Source organism: Mirounga angustirostris, unplaced genomic scaffold (assembly GCF_029215605.1).
Source record: "Mirounga angustirostris isolate CCGP_5_RB_7025 unplaced genomic scaffold, mMirAng1.0.hap1 SCAF_4, whole genome shotgun sequence".
Lineage (NCBI taxonomy): Eukaryota > Metazoa > Chordata > Mammalia > Carnivora > Phocidae > Mirounga > Mirounga angustirostris.
Genome location: NW_026991712.1, coordinates 154,243,030 through 154,265,473, shown reverse-complemented (window position 1 = coordinate 154,265,473; position 22,444 = coordinate 154,243,030). Strand labels below are relative to the sequence as shown.

At 38.8% G+C, this 22,444-nt stretch overlaps 1 protein-coding gene and 1 non-coding gene across 17 annotated transcripts in view; one reads left to right on the top strand and one right to left on the bottom strand.

Moving 5' to 3' along the window:
• Positions 1 to 22,444, top strand: part of MAST2 (microtubule associated serine/threonine kinase 2) — a 219,630-nt gene that overhangs the window by 101,877 nt on the left and 95,309 nt on the right. For 8 of the 16 annotated variants that reach the window (XM_064589222.1, XM_064589220.1, XM_064589219.1 and 5 more), the window contains one exon: positions 15,939 to 16,133. The exons of 6 other annotated variants lie outside the window; for them this stretch is intronic. In XM_064589222.1, the coding sequence (XP_064445292.1) occupies positions 15,939 to 16,133 (195 nt within the window). Of the gene's footprint in view, positions 1 to 12,779; positions 13,074 to 15,938; positions 16,134 to 22,444 lie in introns of those variants that run through there. 2 more of the 16 variants (XM_045897789.3, XM_045897790.3) reach the window with 2 other exon arrangements.
• Positions 8,104 to 8,210, bottom strand: LOC123860604 (U6 spliceosomal RNA). Its single transcript, XR_006794733.1, has one exon. It is a non-coding gene; the product is annotated as a U6 spliceosomal RNA (small nuclear RNA).

The following is a 22,444-nucleotide window of genomic DNA, read 5'->3' as shown; positions in this document are numbered from 1 at the left end:
TTCTTCTTCCTTACACCTACAACTCCTTCCTATTATGCCTCTCAAATATCTCTCAAATATTTCCTCTACTTCTTTCTACTATCCCTGGTATGTCCATATAGTCCAAGCCATTGTAATCTCTTGCCTCTGTTGCTGCTATAACTTCCTAACTGGTCTTTCTTTGTCGAGCATTGCTTAGCCCCAGTCTATTACCCATCTATCACATAGTAGCCAGAAAAAGCTTTTTAAAGTGCAGATTTGGTTATTAGATGTTTATGTGAACTTGTTTAGTGAATTTTTTAGTACTCTTAAGATCATACCTGAAAGTCTTAACATAGCCCTTAAAACTATCTACACAATCTGGGTGCTGTCTTTGCTTCCATATCTTGCACAGTATGTTCCTTGTACCTGGAATGTTTTTTCCCTCATATTTACCTTGCTAGTTCTTATTTTCTGTCAGGTGTCAGCTTATATCTCACTTCCTTATGAGAGGCTTTTCTGACCTCATCCATACCGTGCTGTCCCTAGACTTTAAATTGGATTTCCCAGAATGTACTTTCATTAAACCTTGTACTTTTCCTTCATAGCTTTTTATAGCAGTTGTAAATAAAGAATTATTTATCTGTCTTCTCCCATTGTTTGATCTGTTAGTCTGCTTGGGCTGCCATAACAAAATACCACAGGCTCGGTGACTTACATAACAGAAGTGTATTTTCACAGTTCTGGAGGCCAGATGTCCAAGATCTAGATGCCAGCAGTATCGATTTCTGGAGAGGGTTCTCTTTCTAGCTTGTAGATACCACCTTCTTGCTGTGTGATCACATGGCCTTTTGTGAGGGAGTTGGGAGAGGAGGGGTAGGGGGCATGTGTACAAGAAAGATTTTTTTCCTCTTAAAGGCCACCAATCCTTTGAGATTAGGGCCCCACATTTATGACCTCATTTATCCTTAATTACTTCCTAAAGACCTGTCTCCAAATAGGGCTTCAACATATGACTTTGGGGGTGGGTGGGACACTGTTTGGTCCATAGCAGATGGTAAACTCCATGAGATCAGGACCATGTTGTGTGGTACAATACTCTGGCCCTAGGGCCTAGTATAGAGTTTAACACATAGCAGGCAATCACTTAGCCCTGTTCCTAATGTTTGTTTAGCCTGGAACAAAAATAAAATGGAGATATAAAGTTGGAGTTTTACATAATGCTAACAAACTGTAAAATAAAATATGTTCTATTTTCCTATCCTGATAAATATAGCTTTATAATAACAAATTACAAAAAGATGTGTGAAGCTATTGATTAAAAAAATAGACGTGTTGGTGGCGCCTGGGTGGCTCAGTCATTAAGCGTCTGCCTTCGGCTCAGGTCATAATCCCAGGGTCCTGGGATCGAGCCCCGCATCAGGCTCCCTGCTCAGCGGGAAGCCTGCTTCTCCCTCTCCCCCTCCCCCTGCTTGTGTTCTCTCTCTCGCTGTTTATCTCTCCCTGTCAAATAAATTAAAAAAAAAAAAAATAGACGTGTTATATATATTATTTAACTCAATAAGGGTACCAGGCAGATGTTGAGGCCAATTCAGAGAAATGAAAGAAGCATAGCTTTATATGTATAAGGAAATGTTGAAATATATTTGTAAATGGTTACAAAACTGGATTTTTCTGTGGGGAGAAGGGAAGTCAATTGAACCTCAACTCTACAGAATTTATAATATCTATAGACAAGAACTATTTGTATCAGTATCAATTATTATAGTTTGCAGGGTTGTAAAATAGCTCAAAGGCAGTAAAAGGCTGGAACAAATAATGTGTTCTCTAAACAATACATAGTTTTCCATCAGAAGATTATTATGTTTTCTTTGATTATACCAAGTTTCCTTACAGTCTTACCCTTTTGATCCAAAGCAATCTCAAGTATTATTCTTAATTATAAAACAAGGTTGGTCTTATTAAGTTTGGCTTGGTTATTTACATGGGGTGGCAATAATGTTAATTTTCCATATAGACCTTTTTAATTTGCTTTGCTGGAAATTTTATAAAGAATCTCAGACTGAACTTTTAAAAGCCTCTATCATTTGTATTTTTTTTTAAAGATTTTTTAAATTTATTTGACAGAGTGACAAAGCGAGAGAAGGAACACAAGCAGGGGGAGTGGGAGAGGGAGAAGCAGGCTTCCTGCTGAGCAGAGAGCCCGATGCGGGGCTCAATCCCAAGACCCTGGGATCATGACCTGAGATGAAGGCAGATGCTTAACGACTGAGCTACCCAAGCGCCCCTATTATTTGTATTTTGAGGCTAGAAAACCAAGCTTAAGAAATGCTCTATCAGATTTCATCTGCAGTACTGATAAATTTGGGTGAATTCTTTTCTCAAGATCCCCCAAATGTCCTAAGGTCCTGGGCCTTCCAGGAAGTGACCTTCCTTACCATCTAGAAGGCTGAATCCTGGAAAGCTAGGGACCGGGGCAATTTTCCTGTGAGGGTTTTGTTAGTACTGGCTCCATAAAGTCAACTGTGTTTCCTTAAAAGTGGTTTAAGTAAGTATCATTCTCAAATATGACATTTCAGGCAAATTCTTCTTCTTCTTCAGGTATAATTCAGGAATGTTGCATTTTACAAAAGCAAAGGGTATTAAATTTTTTAGGGTTTAGATAGCTTAAGAAGGAAGAGAGCAGGCTTCCTTATATATCTAGAAAACAGATATTAAGAAAATATACCAAACAACGGGGCGCCTGGGTGGCTCAGTTCGTTGGGCGACTGCCTTCGGCTCAGGTCATGATCCTGGAGTCCTGGGATCGAGTCCCGCATTGGGCTCCCTGCTCGGCAGGGGGTCTGCTTCTCCCTCTGATCCTCTTCCCTCTCGTGCTCTCTGTCTCTCATTCTCTCTCTCTCAAATAAATAAATAAAATGTTTAAAATATATATATATATACCAAATAACTATAATCATCTCTCATAGTTCATTTAGGCCTATGTAATTAATTCTCGTTTCACTGGATCTAGTTTAATGGTCTGCTTCTCAACTAAAAAGAGTTTTGGAAATTCTGACTCAGTCCACTGGAATGGTCTGGAAGTTGTCCAGTTGTCCAAGTGATGGCTTCAGAAGTCTGTCCCCAAGAGTCCATTCTTTGAAGTGTCAGTAGTTTGAGATACCTGCTACAGTCCTTTTCCAGGGGGCTCTGAGACAGTCCTTTGTTGAAAACACAGACTTTGGCTTCTAGCTGATTGCAGATCATTCAGACTAGCATCTGTGTAAAACAGAATCTCTCTGTAGATGACAAAGACTTAAAATAGCTGTGGTCAGTTTATTACTGGTGATCTTTAAATGTGAAAGGTCTAATGAGAGTTCATAACAAGAATAATGCAACTAACCAGGGAATTAAGTTGTTTCTGTGGCATGCAAAACAAGAATATTAAAGCCAATTCAAAAATGTTTTAGCAAAATGTCTCTAAGAGTAGTTCTTTTCAAAGAAGACAGTGAATATTATAGCTGATTTATAAAACATGAATGAACATAATTATTGCAGAGGAAAAAATCCTGATATATAGCATATAATAATCTTATGGCATAATGTATATACCAAGACTATACTAAGGATCTCAAGTAAAAAGATTTAGTGAGTCAGGAATAAGTCCTAGACATCTGTATTTTTTAATAAAACTACATTGACCTAGAAGATTCCAATTTTAAAAGCAAGGTTACCAAGTAAGCAGTTTATTTATTTTTAAAAGTTTATTTATTTAAGTAATCCCTTCTGTGGGGCTCGAACTCATGAGCCTGAGATCAAGAGTAGCATGCTCTTCCAACTGAGCCAGCCAGGTGCCCCCCAAGAAAGCATTTTATTTATTTATTTATTTATTAAGTTTTTTTTTTTTTTTTTGACAGAGAGAGACACAGTGAGAGAGGGAACACAAGCAAGGGGAGTGGGAGAGGGAGAAGCAGGCTTCCCACCCAGCAAGGAGCCCGATATGGGGCTCGACCCCAGGACCCTGGTATCATGACCCAAGCCGAAGGCATATGCTTAATGACTGAGCCACCCAGGCGCCCCTCAAGAAAGCATTTTAAATAATAAAATGCTAGATTCCAATTTTAAAAGTAAGGTTGTAACGTAGTTAGCATTTTATTTTATTTTTTATTTTTTTATTTTTTTTAAAGATTTTATTTATTTGACAGAGAGAAACACAGCAAGAGAGGGAACAAGCAGGGGTGTGGAAGAGGGAGAGGCAGGCCTCCCGCGAAGCAGGGAGCCCGATGCGGGGCTCGATCCCAGGACCCTGGGATCATGACCTGAGCCGAAGGCAGACGCTTAACGACTGAGCCACCCAGGCGCCCCCCCTAGTTAGCATTTTAAATCATAACTGAAATTAAGCCTGAAAACACTAAACTCTTACTTCCTAAAATCTGGCAAAACACCATCTGGACTCATAAACAGAAACATTATACATTATGAGGGCATTGACAGATCTCTGGGAGTTTCCCATAAATTATACAATTTCTAGAATATTTATATTAATTTTACCTGTACAAATTTAAACTAGGGAGGGATGAGTGTCTTTTCTGATTTGAGAAGTTTTCCCATGAAACTCATCAAAAGTAAAATATCAAATCTATTTCTAGTACCTCTCTAAAAATTTGAAAGAAAACTTCTTTGTGATTTTTCCTGGGATGCTCTGGGATACCTCAAAGATAGTTTTAGTTAGTAAATATATACTGAAAGTTTTGTTGTTTTCTATATTTAGGATCTGATTTGGGGAAGACAAAACTTCAAAGAGTTGTCTGAAAATAATTAAGATAGTGTTAGTGCTTGAGAAAGAATACCTACCCATTTACTTAAACGCTTTATTTTTATTTTGTTTTGTTTTGAAGATTTTATTTATTTCTCAGAGAGAGAGAACACAAGCAGGGGGAGCGGCAGGCAGAGGGAGAAGTAGGCTCCCGCCTGAGCAAGGAGTCCGATGTAGGACTCTATCCCAGAACCCTGGGATCATGACCTGAGCTGAAGGCAGACGCTTAACTTACTGAGCCACTCACGCGTCCCTGACAATAAAACACTTTAAAATAAACATAGAAGGTAACCAAATTTGAATAATCACAGCTTTTTCATGAGGAGACTTTGTTTTCTTACATAATTAAGGACATACTAAGTCAGCATAAAGCCAAGCAGGGGGAGCAGCAGAGGGAGAGGGAGAAGCAGACTTCCCGTGGAGCAGGGAGCCCGATGCGGGGCTTGCTTCCAGGACCCTGGGATCATGACCTGAGCCCCAATTTTATTTATTTGAGAGAGAGAGAGAATGAGTGGGGGGAGGGGAGGGAAAGGGAAAGGGAGAGAATTCCAAGCATCTTGGGGCTCAGTCTCAGGACCCTGAGATCATGACCTGAGCCGAAACCAAGAGTTGGATACTTAACCAACCCAGACTACCCCTGAACTTTTTATGTAAGTTATCCATCTTATATGTTACTGGCATAGGTTATTCATGGTATTCTCATTCTTTTATTGTCTATTGAAATGTTGCAGTAACCCATCTTTTATTCCTAAGAATGGTAATCTGTGTTTTCTCTCCTTTGCTTCTTGATTTGTCTTACTAGGATTTTTTTTTTCTTTTAAGTAAACTCTATGCCCAATGTGGGGCTTGAACTCATGACCCCAATATCAAGTGTTTGAATGCTCGGGGTGCCTAGGTGGCTTAGTCGGTTAAGTGGCTGCCTTCAGCTTGGGTCATGATCCCGGGGTTATGGGATCAAGCCCCACGTCGAGCTTCCTGCTCGGTGGGGAGCCTGCTTTTCCCTCTCCCTCTGCCTGCCTCTCTGCCTACTTGTGCTCTCTCTCTATCTCTCTGTCAAATCAATAAATAAAATCTTAAAAAAAAAAAGTTGGTGGGTGCCTGGGTGGCTCAGATGGTTAAGCGTCTGCCTTTGTCTCAGGTCATGATCCCCAGGTCCTGGGATCGAGTCCCGCATCAGGCTCCCTGCTAGGCGGGAGCCTGCTTCTCCCTCTGCCTCTGCCCCCCCCCCCCCGACTCTCATGAATAAATAAATAAAACATTTAAAAATAATAATAAAAATTTAAAAATTAAAAAAAAGTTGAATGCTCTACCAACTGAGCCAGCCAAACACCCCTCTCTTACAACGATTTTTATTAATTTTATTAATAGTTTCAAAGAACCCACTTTTGGTTTTGTTAATTTTTTCTATTTCTTTTCTGTCATTGATTTCTTCTTCTTTTTAAAAACATGTCTTAAGCCATCCAGGCAGCTTCTAGAGCTTGTGACAGGGCTCTTCTATCCCACCCCGCCCCGCTTTTAAATTGAAGTATAGTTGACAGTGTTTCAGTCATTGATTTCTGTTTTTACTTTTATGTATTCTTGTATTTTGAATTTAATTTGCTTTTTTTCAGTTTTTAATGTAGAGGCATAAGTTAGTGATTTTAGATCTTCCTTTTTTAACGTAAGCATTTAAAGCTATAAATTTCCTTCTAAGCACTCCTTTAGCTGCATACTATAAAGTTTGGTATCTTGTGTATTAATTTTAATTGAATCTAAATTATTTTCTAATTTCTTTTGTCATTTCATCTTTGACCAATAGATTATTTAGAAGTGTGGTTTAATTTTCAAATGTTGGGGAATCCTGTAGGCTTTTTAAAAATTGTAATTGATTTTGAGTTCTGTTGTGTTCAGATAACATTACTTTATAAGATTTCAATCTTTTGAAATTTCTTGAGACTTCTTTTATGGCCTAGCTTGTGGTCTTTCTTGATGAATGTTCAATGTATGTTTGATTAGCTGCCCTGAACTCTAACCTGTGCCTTCTCAGCTTAGTGGAACTACTGTGTTTTGCTTGAACTGTAGCTCTCTTTGCCACTGTAAGAAAATTGTTCCCAAGCAGAGGGTAGGGACAACTGGGATGTCTCTGCATTTGAGTTTCCCTTTTTTCTAGGCTTGCATTTTTGTGTTGCATTTTCCTAGTGCCTGAAAACTACTGCCTCGTATGTTTTGTCTAGTTTTATGGGGGTTCGTAGTAGAATGGTAAGTTTTGTTTCCATAACTCTGTCATAGTTGCAGGTGAAAGTTTGACCATATTAATGCCTAAAATTGAGAAATTTTTCTTAGTTCTTTCATAAGTCAGAACCTGTATTTTGTTTCCAGTTAATGAAATTCTCATTTCTACTTCCTCATTTTCCTCTTCAGATAACTCAGTAATATATATAACAAAGTTGTTCAACATGACTTTTGTTCCTGTTATCATCTATAGAACTGAGTCGTATATATTTTTTTAAAAAGTTAGGTATGATTTTTTTCTCGCTTTATTATCAGTAAAATTACTAATTTCATTTAAGTCTTTATTCTTGTCAGTGACCATTTGTTTCATCATTTTTTATCCAGCTTAAATGTTTAGCCATTTTAGTGTCAAATTTCAAAATAATTTACATTAAACCTATAAATATTTTTTGTTTTCTGTGATTACATCACCGTTAAACCACAGGAGAAAAAAACACCTTTATATTTGGCTAAATATTGGATAGATAATATTATTTTAAGAACAATTATACTTTCTTTCTATATTGACATTTGCTTCACTTCTTTGAATATAATGGCTTATTTCCTGTTTATTGTCTTTTCTTTACCACTGATAATTGTATGTGTGCTTTCTGTGTGTGGTGAAGTCTGTTCACTTTCATTAGTTTTGTTTTTTCATTTAAGCAAACAAACTTATTTGTAGATTTTCTATTTCTTTTTTTAAAGATTTATTTTTTATTTTTCCTTTTTTAAAAGATTTATTTATTTGAGAGAGAAAGGGAGAGAGCACACAAGTGGGAGGGGCAGAGGCAGAGGGCGAGAGAATCTCAAGCAGACCCCATGCTGAGCGTGGAGCCCAAAGTGGGGCTCAGTCTCATGACCTTGAGATCATGACCTGAGCCAAAACCAAGAGTCAGATTCTTAACCGACTGAGCCACCCAGGCATCCCTATTTCTTTTTCTTAAGCTCCACTTTCCTGCTTTTCTATCTCCGTCCTGATTATAGCTCGTACTCATTATTATAATGATCTAGAGGATTTAAAAATAAAATGTAATTGTATTCAGAGAGTACCAAGTTTGAATATATACTTTTTCAGTTTCCAAAAATATATTACAAAATACAAAAATACAGAATGCTTCATGAATTTGTGTGTCATCCTTGTGCAGGGGCCATGTTAATCTTCTCTGTATTTTTCTAATTTTAGTATATGTGATGCTGAAGTGAGCACAAGTTTGAATATATTTTTACAAAAAACATAAAGTGTTAAAAATTGAAAATTTTCATGCTTCCAAAGTTATTTTGTTTTTATTTTTTAAAAAGGTTTATTTGTTTATTTTAGAGAGAGCACAGGAGAGCACGAGCTGGGGGAGGAGGGGAGGGAGAGAAAGAATCTTAAGTAGATTCCCCGCTGAGTGAGGAACCCCACGCGGGGCTCAATTTTATGACCCAATATCAAAATCAAGAGTCAGATGCTCAGCCAACTGAGCCACCTAGGTCTCCCTATTTTTATTTTTAAATATTTAAAATTACTGGGGCGCCTGGGTGGCTTAGTCGGTTGAGCATCAGACTCTTGGTTTTGGCTGGGGTCATGGCCTCAGGGTCGTGGGATTGGGCCTCAGGCTCTGCACTCGGTGGGGAGTCTGCTTGGGGTTCTCTCTCTCCCTCTCCTTCTGCCCCTCCCCCTGCTCATGCACTCTTTCTAAAATAAATAAATCTTTTTTAAAAAATTAAGCTAGGGGCGCCTGGGTGGCTCAGTCGTTAAGCGGCTGTCTTCGGCTCAGGTCATGATCCCAGGGTCCTGGGATCGAGCCCCGCATTGGGCTCTCTGCTCCGCGGGAAGCCTGCTTCTCCCTCTCCCACTCCCCCTGCTTGTGTTCTCTCTCTCACTGTGTGTCTCTGTCAAATAAATAAATAAAATTAAAAAAATAAATAAATAAAAGTTAAGCTAAATTTAAAAATTTTGTGATTTTTAGATAAATCTAAGTATGTATTTTTATAAAAAACATTTCAATTTTAGCATTAACTGTACAGTTATCAGTATAAAAAGTTAGTCTATGGCCTTACATATGTTATGTCTAGACCTGCACAAAAATAAATTTGCTAGTAGTATGAATTCTTTAATTCTGCAAAATGTTCCTCAGCTGCCATGTGCTCTGTTATGCATACTGAGCTAAATGATGAATATCTTTCAAACCATGAATTAGAACAGAAAGAAATCAAGTAGATAGTTAGTTTGGCTGTGTTTGGAACCAGTACTTGTATTAGCCAAGAAATCTATTCCACTCATGTTACCCGAGAGGAGGAAGGATTTGACAGGTTAATTAGTCTTTTTGCTTACGCCTAAGGCCCTTTGCTGTTAAAATATTTTATACTCTCAGCAGGGTTCTTTCAGAAGTTTGCTGTTTCACAGTCTGTAACAGCAATCTGACATGGTTGTCTTCTTAAAAAATACATAGGAAGAAAAAAACATACATAGGAAGAAAGATGTGGGCAAGTGTTTTCCTGGGGTTTGAACAGTGTAAATTATAAGAATGGATTTTTAGGGTTGCACTCTGTCAGTCAGTGCAGTACTCCAGATCACAAGTGTGACAGAGGCAACCCATTTCTTTAGTGAATTTATTTTTTGCGTTTGTGATTTTGCATAACTGCTAAAGTGAGAAGCCCATAGCAGAGACCCTTCTCGCGTGGCCCTAAGGGTGGTAATGCAGTCGATAAATAGTTGTGTGAACAAATAAGAAAAGGTTGTTGTTTGATTTTCCTTACCTCAAGTTGTTGAGTGCTGTCCAATCCCAGGGAAATGTTAAGCTTTCCTAGTGCTGACAAAGCTAAAGGAATATTGGCACAGATATATTATAATGCCAGTAAGTTTAAAGAAAGTGCTCTCTGTGGGAATATGTTAAACCCTAGGAGTTAAGAGTGATACTTTCTTTGGGTCAGATGAAGGACATAAGATAGGATTCTCATTCTCTAAAAATCAAGTATTTTCCAACCTTTAGCATTATTTAAGGAGCTCCATGCTCTCTCTCCTCTCCCAATTTATTATTGCACAGCAGACTAGAGAGAAATGTATTTGCTATTGTCAGAATCTTCTGCTGAAAGGTATTTATAACATAGCGGTTCATAACATTGATTCTAGAGATTACTTCAGTTCACTAACTTGGCTGAACACAGGAATACTTCTGGCTAGCATAATTCATATGTAGGGTAACTAGGTGCAGATATATTGAGGAAAGGGTACCTTCCCCTTTACCACCCCTTTAAAGATTTTAACCTCTTTGTGTATGTTTTTTTTTTTAATGGAATTATAATAATAGCACATGTATTATAGGACTGTGATGAGGACTACCTTGGTATTATGTGTAGAGTGCTTAGAATAAAATCCAGTACATAGTAAGTACTTATAAATGTTGGTTGCTGTTATGTCATCATTATTATATTACTATTACTATTACTCAGGAGAATGGGCTTGGGTATTAGAGAATGGACTGTGTTGAGTAGAAACTTAGGGCCTGGCCTTAACTGCATGGCCTTGGCTTGGGACGGGGATAGACCATGGCTGGTTTCTTAGTTGTGGGAGTGTGGGCTTTTGTGACTGACCCTGATAATATCACAAAACTTTCCCAAAGTGGGACTCAGGACTTATTGAGAAGTTGTAGATTTCTGAAGAGTGTTTCCATTTTCATTAGGACTTACAGAGAGCAGGGAATTCTGAAATAGGAGCTGTGAGAGCCAAGTGATTAGACTGGTAATGGGAGGAATTGAGTGTCTGTAGCTACTAGGTGAGAGTGAGTTTGCTTGGGTAATAAGTACAGTGGCTTTCAAATTTTTTAGTTTCTGACCCTTAATAAAAAATAGATCTTACACTGCAGCCCATCACATCGTTTGCCCTTGTATTTATATGTATTATCAGGGGCGCCTGGGTGGCTCAGTTGGTTAAGGGACTGCCTTCGGCTCAGGTCATGATCCTGGAGTCCCTGGATCGAGTCCCGCATCGGACTCCCTGCTCGGCGGGGAGTCTGCTTCTCCCTGTGACCTTCCCCCCTCTCATGTGCTCTCTCTCTCTCACTCTCTCAAGTAAATGAATAAATAAAATCTTAAAAAAATATATATATATATGTGTATTATCAGTAATAAATGTCACAAACATACATATTTCACAAAACAGGTCTTACTGTGTGAAGCACTCTAGTATTTTCTATTCTATTTCATTCTCTTTCCCTTTTAAGAAAATGTTGGACCTGACTTCTAAATTGATTTTATGAGTTACTAAAGAGTTGTGACCTGCAGTTGAAAAAGTATTGGTTGGGGTAGGAGTTAATCCTTTGAATGTTACCCTAGAAAAATAGTTTGACATACTTTGTCATCTAAATAAATGAGAGGAACCCTTCAGAGTTGGCAGGTTCTCTGAAACAGGGGACCAAGACTTTTGCTTATTCTGGTTCCTTTAGCTCCACTTGATCACTTGGCTTTACCTGAGCACTTGGCTTTCTTCAGGCCAGGCTGTTTTTGTCAGATGGTTTCTTGTATGTTTGGGCTTATCTCCTCCTCTACATTGGGAGCCAGCTCCTGGAGGGCAAGAACTATAATAATAGCTAACACTTTTGGGCACCTGGGTGGCTCTGTCGGTTAAGCGTCTGCCTTTGGCCCAGGTCATAATCCCAGGGTCTTGGGATCAAGCCCTGTGTCGGGCTCCTTGCTCGGCGGAGAGCCTGCTTCTCCCTGTCAAATAAATAAATAAAATCTTTGAAAAAAAAAAATAGCTAACACTTCTATAGCACTTCCTCTTTGCTAGGCACTTTTCTGTTTTACTTATATTAATCTTCACCACAACCTCTTTATTAGGTACCTTAAATTATTTTCATTCTACAGATAGGGAAAACAAAGCATATGGAAGTTAAGTAGCTTACCCTTCATTAGAGTTCTTCTGTAGCTTACCATAATGTCTTGTGTAATATCTGCCATACAAATGATTTCATTAATAGTTACTGACTGAAATTAAACCAAATAGTTTCTGGGTTTATTTTCTTAGCTTTCCTATGGCTTTTCTCACTACAAGTTTATTCAAGTGATTAGAGAGTAGTAGAAATTGAATTAAAAATGATGCTGAACTTTGTCTAAGGAAGGAATACAGAGTTTATTTAAATTGATCAAATTCAGAATTTGAATAATGGCTATGCTTTGAGCCCTAACATTAAGATTGTCATCCTCGGGCGCCTGGGTGGCTCAGTCGTTAAGCGTCTGCCTTCGGCTCAGGTCATGATCCCAGGGTTCTGGGATTGAGTCCCACATCAGGCTCCCTGTTCGGCAGGAAGCCTGCTTCTCCCTCTCCCACTCCCCCTGCTTGTGTTCCTGCTCTTGCTGTCTCTCTCTCTGTCAAATAAATAAATAAAATCTTAAAAAAAAAAAAAAAGAAAAGATTGTCATCCTCCACCGGACGTGGGTTTGAGAATGAATAATGTTGCAGAAATGCCCACATATTTAGCTCCTTAATTTACTGATTTGGGATCTTAGTATGCTTTCTTCCAGTCCCCTGCCCACTGCAACAGCTGTTCTATACTGGCCCACGCCTCCAGAGGTAATGGTATTTCTGTCACAGTGTGAGTTTTCAAGTTGGTATATACAATTTTTGCCAGAGTCTTCACTGCTACCAGGCCTCAGGGTTGGAGGTTGCAACTGACTTGTGGGGGAGGGAGTTTGGTGCTTGTCACTGAGGAGGAACAAGGTGCTCTCTGACGCTCTGATTTGTTACAGGCCTAGTGTGAATGATGTCAGGCAGATCAGAGGACAGCTGATTCATTTGGGATCTGGGACTCCTCACTGTGCCTCACTGCTGCCTCCTGGGCTCTTAGGTCTTTTGAGGTGGGGGTGGGGGGAAATTCTGAATATTATGTTTTTGAAGAACAGTGCTTTAATTTTTCTCTTAAGTTTGGGAAGCCTTTGTAAGTTTCCTTTGGCTTATAGACCGCATACCCCTTGTGTGAGAGAACTTCCTGCCAAGACTCCCGAGTGTGAGAGGGCAAAAGCTTTGAGTAGCCAGGAAAATGATGAAACGGAGGAGAGAGAGACTGGGAGCACCATGTCTGCGGATTCAGTAAGGAGGCTGGGGTATCTGAGTGGAAACTGGCAGATGTTAGGAAAAGAACTAATGCCAACTAACACACTTTCATTTGCTTGGATAAAGACTCTGCTTTGGAGATGCCTGTCAGAAAGAGGGCTGAGCTGGCTTCACAAATTCAAGGTCAAAACACTGGTCCCTGGCAGGGGCCCACGGGGCTTCTAATTATGACATTGAGTTAGATACCATTTTAGGGGTGCTTAGGTACCTGGGGAACTGGGTTAACAATGAAGATCTTTCTTTCCTGCCGTGAAAGCAGATGTGTATTTCAACTTAGTGTCGAAGCTGCATATACAAGCCCCATGAATGTGAGAAACAAATGGAAATGAAAGTATCTTCTCCTTGGACTAGAGAGGGTATTGTATTTCTGCCCCTGGCCTGTCAGCTCAGGACCTCAGATCTGCCCTTGCAGATCCAAGTCTGAGTCCTTCAGGGTGTGACCTGAATTTTATTTCTGTGTTGGCCAATAGAGAAATAAAATAGAAATAGAAAAATACTTAGATAAGGATTTCATAGCTGGGGAATGGAAGATGGCTTCCACGTCAGGGTAGCTTTTCCAAGAGCTGCTCAGGCTTATTTAATGAAGAAGTGCAGAGTGCATTGATCAGCAAAGTAGGGAACCAGGGAAAGAAGTGTCCTAGAATCCATTACACTTCAGTGATCTGTCTTGAACTGCCTTTGCGTAACTCAGGCTGGAGGGCGTGCCCTTGACTTTCTTCCTGTGAATGTTAGAGCTTACCTGGAGATAGTGTGGTATACTTGAATAGACACAATTCTTCAGTGGGCTTCCTTTGGGTCATTGCCTTTCTGTGTTAGTGGATGCTCATTGATTTAAGTAATGATTCGACCAGACTTTGGAAGACTGGACTTGTCTGAAGTATATAATTGGAAAGATTGGCCTATGTTTAAAAAAGTGTTTATCCTCCTACTAAGACTAAAAGTTAAAGACCATAAAAAAGAAGCTTTATGAACTAAAGTGTCATTTAAAGTGAAGAGGATTTGTTAGCAAAATTGTAAATTTTTTAAATTAAGTTTGTAGTTTAAGAGAACATAAGTGGTCAAAATCATGCTCTCCAAATGTTGTTGGTACACTACGGTAATCATTGTGTCTGTTTTAGTGACTTTGAATTTAGCTTAGGAAAATTCCCCCTGAGGAGCTAGTAAGTAGTTTATAAATCACTTTTCCTTTTTCAAACAATCCTTTTTAAACTCTAGCCTCATTGTATAACCAGTTTGCCAAGGAGTTAATTACTAGCAAATAAAGAATGAGATTTGGAATCACAGATCTGTACCTCTGAAGCAAATAATACATTATATGTTTAAAAAAAAAGAAGAAGATAGCAGGAGGGGAAGAATGAAGGAGGGGGAGACGAACCATGAGAGACTATGGACTCTGAAAAACAAACTAAGGGCTCTAGAGGGGAGGGGGGTGTGAGGATAGGTTAGCCTGATGATGGGTATTAAAGAGGGCACATTCTGCATGGAGCACTGGGTGTTATATGCAAACAATGAATCATGGATCACTACATCAAAAACTAATGATATAATGTATGGTGATTAACATAATAAAAAAAGAATGAAATTTGGTTCTCATAGATTTATAATCTTAATTATATATTCATCAAAATGGCTAAGGCTCATTTTACATATTAAGATTTGAGACTCTAAAATTTTGTATAAGCAATATTATTTAGGTTAATAAGAACTGTCTTATTGTATGTTCTAATTAGCTCTAGCTTATATATACTAGGGAGCTGATTTTTGCAATAGTTCTTTAGAAAAGTGAAAATTATTTTTGAAAGTGAGAGCCAAAGTTGATATTTTCAATTCTTGTAATTTTTATTATTATGTTGAGTTTGTGGAAATTTGGGCACATCTGGAATTTAAAATACTTTTCTGCCCTCTATCTTTCTATCCTTTTATATCCACATATTGTGTACTCCTCTGGGAAATATGCTGAAGCCAGCTAAAGGGATAATTAGTAGGAAGGCAAAGATTTCCTTTGAATATATATAATTAAACACAAGTAGAATGTAACCGTATATAAACAGTAATAACAGTACAGGAAACTAATATTTTTAAACAGGTGCTTATGTGATACTTGTTTTTTTAAATCTTTGAAATGAAATATTGTGGCTAAATATGGTATTTGTATAGAAAGCCATGTTCCTACTATAGCAAATTAAATGCTGTGCATCTGTCAATTATTTTTCATCATCTGTGACCTATCAATCAATGATCAACAAAGTAGAAGTCCATATTTACCATCTGATTTCAGTCTAATGATGTTATTTACTTAATAGTCTTCATTAGGACTTAACACATATCGAGATGGTTAGGTTGTTTTTAGGGGAAAAAAGTAACCTAAAAAACTAAAATTTAAGTAGAAGCAAAATTTATTATACAGAGTTAAATGATGTTATTTGAGGTTTCATTAGGCAAAAGTTAGCTAAATAAGTTGGTGTTATGGTAGATATAGTCTAACTATTAATGTTTTACTTTTATGGATATATACATTTCTCTAGGAAGTTTTAGTCATTGACACAAAATATTACTTACTGCTTGCTAATTGGTGAGTTGTTGTAGATTTTTCCAGAAGCCAAATGTAAATACTTTGAATACCCAAAGATTACATTTTTGGTTTTAATTCTGTGGATTAAATTTTAGTCTCAATGGTCCCTGTGTGCCAACATTGCACTGAAGTATGATATTCGAGAATGATTTTTGACCACTTTTTTTTTTTTTGAGCTTCTTGCCTAAACTAACCCACTTTGAATATGTTTCTTTTTGGTTGAGAAATTATCCCTGACCCTGCTTTTTTCTACCGTGGTATGTTGTCAGAATCTCTACTCTTTGCCGAGGATCTGAAGTAAACCAGCACATGTTTTCACCCACATCAGCTCCAGCCCTGTACTTCACTAAAATCCCATTTAGTGCTGATTGTGCCCTGGCTACTTCTCCTCTTGCATTTTTCCTGAACCCACAAGCTCATAGCAGTCCTGGCAGTCCCTGTTCCAGCCGCACGCTGCAGTGGAGGTAAGGAAACCTGCTCTGACGTGAATGTAGGCCTTGGTGATTGCTTTTGGCCTAGTAGCTAAAACCCAAACCTTTCTCCTTAATAATGGGGAGGAACAGAATAAAAGTCACAGAGAAGAGTAAGGGGAATGTATGTCAGATATTTCTGCTATATTCAAAATTCAAGAGAAAGAAAGCATATCAGTAGACAGTTATGTGCCCATTGTGATGGTAGGACAGCCCTGTGACCACTCCATGGGAGGAGCATAGTATGACAGAATGCTAGAGCTTTCTAAAGGTTAACTAGTCCAAATGCCACATTTTACACAACAGGAAAATTTGATTCTGAAATAGGTTAAGTGATTTGTTCAGATTGCTGAAAATAACTCTCTTCTCATTTCTTTCTGCCTTTTTATATAGTCACCATTTGAGTACATGCTATGTGCTGGACACTGTTTTAGGCATGGAAAACAGAAGAGTGAACAGAAAGAACTAAAGCTCTGCCCTCAGAGGAGCTTAGATTCTAGTGGAGGGAGACAATGAGTAAATATATAACAGATGGACATATGTGATATTGAGAAAATAAAATAGGTTGAGGAGAGTAGGGAATGTGAGGCCCAGGGGTTGACATTTTATATAAGATGGTCAGGGAGGGTCCTCACTCATAAGCTGACATATGAGCAAAGAGCTGAAGGTAAGTCACAGAGCCAGAATAGAGGTATCTGGAGAAGAGTGTTTCAGACAGAGGCAACAGTTAAGTGCCAAAGACCTGATCTAAGAGTTTGCTTCATGTGTTCTTTGTTCAGCAGAGTCCAGTGAAGCTTATATGGAATGAGTTAAGAGGTAAGAAGTGGGAAATGAGGTCTGAGACATAGTGAGAAGCCAAATGGAATAGAGCTTTAAATCCATTGTAAAGATTTTTGTTTTTATCCTGAGTGACATGAGAAGCTGTTGGAGGGTTTGAAGCAGAAGAATATTATGATCTGATTTAAATCAAAAGGATCCCTCTGGCTATAGTTAGAAGGTTACTGGTATAATCTTGGTAAGATTCAGTGGTTGTTTGAACCCATGGTGGTACATGTGGTAAAAAGTGGTCAGATTTGAGGATGTATTTTGGAGGTAGAATTGATAGGATTTGTTGATGGATTACATGGCAGAGTTTGAGAAAAATATGAGTGAAGGATGACTGAAAATTGGGGGTTGAACAGCTAGAAAATTGTAAAAACCATGAACTGAGACTGGGAAACTGTCAGGGATCACTGATTAGACATTCAGTTAAAGATAGGTGAAATTTGGACTGAAGATATATAAGGAATTATCAGTGTTTAAGTGCAACAAATGATTAGATATATGAGATCATCCAATGACTGTCTGTTGATAAAGAAGGAAGAAATGTCAAAGGATTGAGCCCTGAGGCCATCTGACTTTAAGAGATTGGGGAGATGAGGAACTAACAGAGGAGAGACTGAAAAGGAGTAGGGCTTTTTAGGAATGGCAAGAATCAAGAGAGAGAGGTATCTTGGAAACCAATCAAAGAATTTTTCAAGAAGGAAAGTATGTTTGATCAATAGGTATTTGTAAAGCTTTTTGTTAGGAAAAAAAATTACCAGGAAAACGAGAAATTTGAGTAGAAGCAATACTTATTATATACAAACTTCAGTGACATTATTTGATATAGGAGCTCAAATTCCACAGACATATTAGTACAGTGTTAGACATTGACATAGGACAGTGTTAGAGGCTGACTTCTGACGTCACCTTTCCAGAGGTCCTAGACTTGCTGTGTGATGCTGAGTAAAATTGTAAGTTGGGTAGCACTCACGACCTAACGTGTTCCCCCTTCTTGGCACATGACTTGAAGTACTATCTCTTCACATCTGTGGTCTTGCAACTTAGGGCTTGAAAACTTCTTATATTTTGTTATGTTTTTTCCTAGGCTTGTTCCCATGTCTGGTAACTGTGTTAGTGTTTCATTCCGTTCTTCTTTTGTATCCGTCCCATGCCAAGTACCACTTCAGTGATACAGCAAGATGATTTTACCTTGTTTGCTGCATATGTTTGTATTTCTTTAAACATTCTTGAATTTTATTCTGGGATGCAGTTATATTATTCAGAAATAGTTTGATTCTTTCAAGGATTACTTTTTGGCTTTGTTGGGTGGGCCTAGAGCAGCATTTGGGGCTAATTTTTCCTTAATTCTGAGGCAGTGCTTTCTGAGTACTCTACTCGACGTCTATGCATTATGAGTTTTTTTTTCCCCACTCATGCTGGTGGGAACATGGTCTATTCCTGGCCCTGTATGAGCTCTGGGAAGTGTACTACCTACTCATTTTCTTGGATAGTTTTCTTACCCACATCACTCAACTGAAAATTCAAGAGGAACCCCCTTGCTGAGCTCTCTCCTTTCTAGTACTCTGCCTTTCAACTTTTACCCCCCTTAACCTCCCCAGCTTCTCAGTTTTGACTCTTCAACTCGGGTAGACAGCTCGGCTCTTTGGGTACTCCCTGTGTTGCTTCCTAGAAATGTTCTCTAGGTAGTAAACTGGGGCAATCTTAGGACTTACTTTGGAGCAGTTTTAGGGCTTACTTTGTATGTTTCCCTTCTGTAAAATGTCTAAGAGCTGTTGTTTCACATGTAGCATTTTGTTTTGTTTTTACTTTTTGAGGCACAAGGAGGAATCTGGTCTCTGTTTCCCCATCATGGCAAGAAGCAGAAATCCAATCTTTCCTAATATTTTGAACTCATGCTTCCATGATCAGAAGTGAAGACTGCTTCATGAGATTATTGGTAGACTGATTCACATGTTAGATAAACCTAGTAGAAGCAGGACAGACTCTTTAATTGTTTTATCATGCTTAGTCAAGAAAGGTTGAGAAATGAAACAACAGAAGAATAAGAATAGGTAAAATTTGCCAAGCATTTACTGTGTGCTAAGCATTTTTCTAATCCTCAGAATACCCTGATAAGATGGTAATACAAGTCCATTTTATTGATGAAGTGGATCATCCAAGTCAATCTTTTTTTTTTTTTTAAAGATTTTATTTATTTATTTGAGAGAGAGAGAATGAGAGAAAGCACATTAGAGGAGGGAGGGTCAGAGGGAGAAGCAGGCTCCCCGCCAAGCAGGGAGCCCGATGCGGGACCCGATCCAGGGACTCCAGGATCATGACCTGAGCCGAAAGCAGTCGCTTAACCAACTGAGCCACCCAGGCGCCCCATCCAAGTCAATCTATTTATAGATGAAGGCACTGTGGTACAGAGAGGTTAAGGAAATTGTTAATAAGTAATAGAAACTGGCATTCAGCCCCACAGAATCTTATTACAGTATCTGTTGTCTTAAACCCTCTGCTCTAATGTTTCTGATGGAACGTGTGCTATTTTGTATTTAGTTAATTAACTAACAAACTCTAAGGACTTCATAGGTCCCAGGTAGCATTCTAAGCATTAAAAAATTTGAGGTCATTCAGTCCTCACACCAATTCTATGAGGCAGGGATTATTATTATGCTCATTTTGCAGATGAGAAGACCAAGGCACAGAGAGGTTAAATAAATTACTCAAGATAAAACAGCTGGTAGGGGCACCTAGGAGGCTCAGGTGTTCAACGTCTGCCTTCAGCTCAGGTCTTGATCCCAGGGTCCTGGGATCAAGCCCCACATTGGGCTCTCTGCTTGGCGGGAAGCCTACTTCTCCCTCTCCCACTCCCCCTGCTTGTGTGTTCCCTCTCTCGCTGTGTCTCTCTCTGTCAAATATATAAATAAAATCTTTAAAAAAACCAAAAAACAGCTGGTAAGTGGCAGAGTTGGGAGTAAAACCTAGGCATTTTGGCTTCAGAGATCATATTCTTTTTTTTTTTTTTTTTAAGATTTCATTTATTTGAGAGAGAGAGAGCACGAGAGCAGTGGGGAGGGGAAGAGGGAGAAGCAGACTTCCCACTGAACAGGGAGCTCGATGCGGGGCTTGATCCCAGGATCATGACCTGATCCAAAGGCAGATGCTTAACCCACTGAGCCACCTAGGTGCCCTGAGATTATATATATATATTTATTTTTAATAGCACAGCTTATGTATTTCAAATGGACAATAAATTAGTATCATTTACAGTATCCTAAGATAAATTGCCTTTGAATGGGAGCTTCCTTTCCAGTACTTTGAGGTCTATAAGACGTATCCAGAAAATATACTCCTGTGGGAAATGACTGCTTAAATCAAAAGGGGGGGAGGAGGGAGGGCTTGTGGTTTCTTTTTTTGATTAATTGCTGTAACACTGTCCTTTGGGCAGCTGAGGGAGTTTCATGTTTTCTTTAGACATCATTAGGTGCTGGAGCTCTTGCAGGACAACTTTTTTTAATTTAATTTTATTTTATTGTGTTATGTTAGTCACCATACATTACATCATTAGTTTTTGAGGTAGTGTTCCATGATTCATTGTTTGCGTATAACACCCATGCTTCATGCAGTATGTCTTGCAGGACAACTTTGATGCTATATGAATTCTGCCATTTTGCTAGCACTGATACGGCTCTTGGGTCCACCATTCCATTAGAACTATTAACTATTAACATTCATATTAATTTTTGTTACAAATCTTACAAAGGGGGGTGGTTCTGGGTGTTTAGGTCCACATTCTATTTTAGGACTGTATATTAGGTTTTCATAAATTGTCTGAGCCCGTGGTGGCTGCCATCTTGTGTTGCTGTTGCTCAAAGGCTGGCCCCCTGAGATCATATTCTTAACAACTATATTGTTCTGCTTCTCCATCTAAGATACTTCATTAATCTAATATAGTATATTCTTAATCTATATTATTTTGCAGACCCAGGTTTTCTCTTCCCAAAAAGACATGTTCGTGACATTCTTTACTAAATTTCCGTATACTGGGGGTAGGAGTTGGTATTTTACAGTCTATTGTCACTTCCAGGCCCCTGCCTTTATTACCTTTTTTCTTCTTTTAGGCTTTATTCGATTTTATCTTTTACCCCTGCTCATTGCTGTTCAGTTTTGTTCTCTCTATTCATTTTCAGAGCCTAGGAGAGCATCAGTGCCTAGTGAGCACAATGATGCACTTAAATTCTACAAAATCCTTACCATGTAGATGTGTTTATTGAATATTGCTGTTAAGCAATTGAGCAAATACAAGTTGAAAGAAGAGAAAAATGATTCTGGTAAACAATATGAAGAACTAAAAATTGAGAGCTACTGGCAGTGAATTTGATCTCTATTTAAAAATAGATGACCCAAGGGACGCCTGGCTGGTTCAATTGGTGGAGCATGCGACTTGTGATCTCGGGGTTATAGGTTTGAATGTAGGGAGCTAGGATTTGTACACTGCCATCTTGCAGTGGCCATATTGAATTTGTCTTTTATTCCTGTGGAGTATAACTATTGATATGGGCTGAATTGTGTCCTCCTTAAAATTTGTATGTTGAAGTTATAATAAGTATATTACCTTTAATGTGACTGTATTTGGAGATAGGGTCTTTGCAGGTTAAATGAGGTCATTGAGGTGTACCCTGGTATGAATGGCGCCCTATAAAGAGAGGATTTATGACAAAGACACAGAGGAGACAACCATTTACAAGCCAGGTAGTGAGGTCTCAGAAGAAACCAACCCTACTGACACCTTCTAGCCTCCAGAACTGTGAGGAAATAAATGTCTTTTGTTTCAGCCACCTGGCCTATGGTACTTAGTTCTGGTAGTCCTAGCAAACTAAGAGCTATTGAGGCTTTTGGCTGCTTTGCCCTAAAGGGCTAGAAAATAGTATCCCTTTGCATGGTTGTTAGAACTGGCCCCCCTCAGAATCTTAACCTTCCTTACTGACTACATCTTAGTCATGTGCTTAGAACCTTACAGATTGTTGCCCATAATAATTTGAAGAACAGTCAAGGCACAGCTTTAAAATGATGCCCACTCAGTCTGTACTACATTTCTCTTTGTTCCTTGATGAAAAAGGATAGATGGGTCTGTTTTAGACGAGCTTGATGGTGGCTCTTACGTGTCTTGGTAGGGTCTGATCAACCTTAAGAGGCATGATACATATGATAATGATTTGGGTTGAACTAATTAGCCTGTAACCTTCAGTCAACTTATACGTCTTCCAGGAATATGATTCCAGCTTATTGACTGGCACTCAGACATGGTTATTGCATTGTTGACATAACCTGATTTGAAGGGGTGCTAGATGTGGTCTGTGGTGTAACTGGTGTCCCTGCAGAGAAGAAAGGCTGTTGTGTCTTTGGCTATTCACTGGCCCAGCTAGGCCTCCTGGGGAAAAAAGTTTGGTGTTGGCAACTTCCTGGAACACAGAATGATTGCGATTTTGATTCAGTTT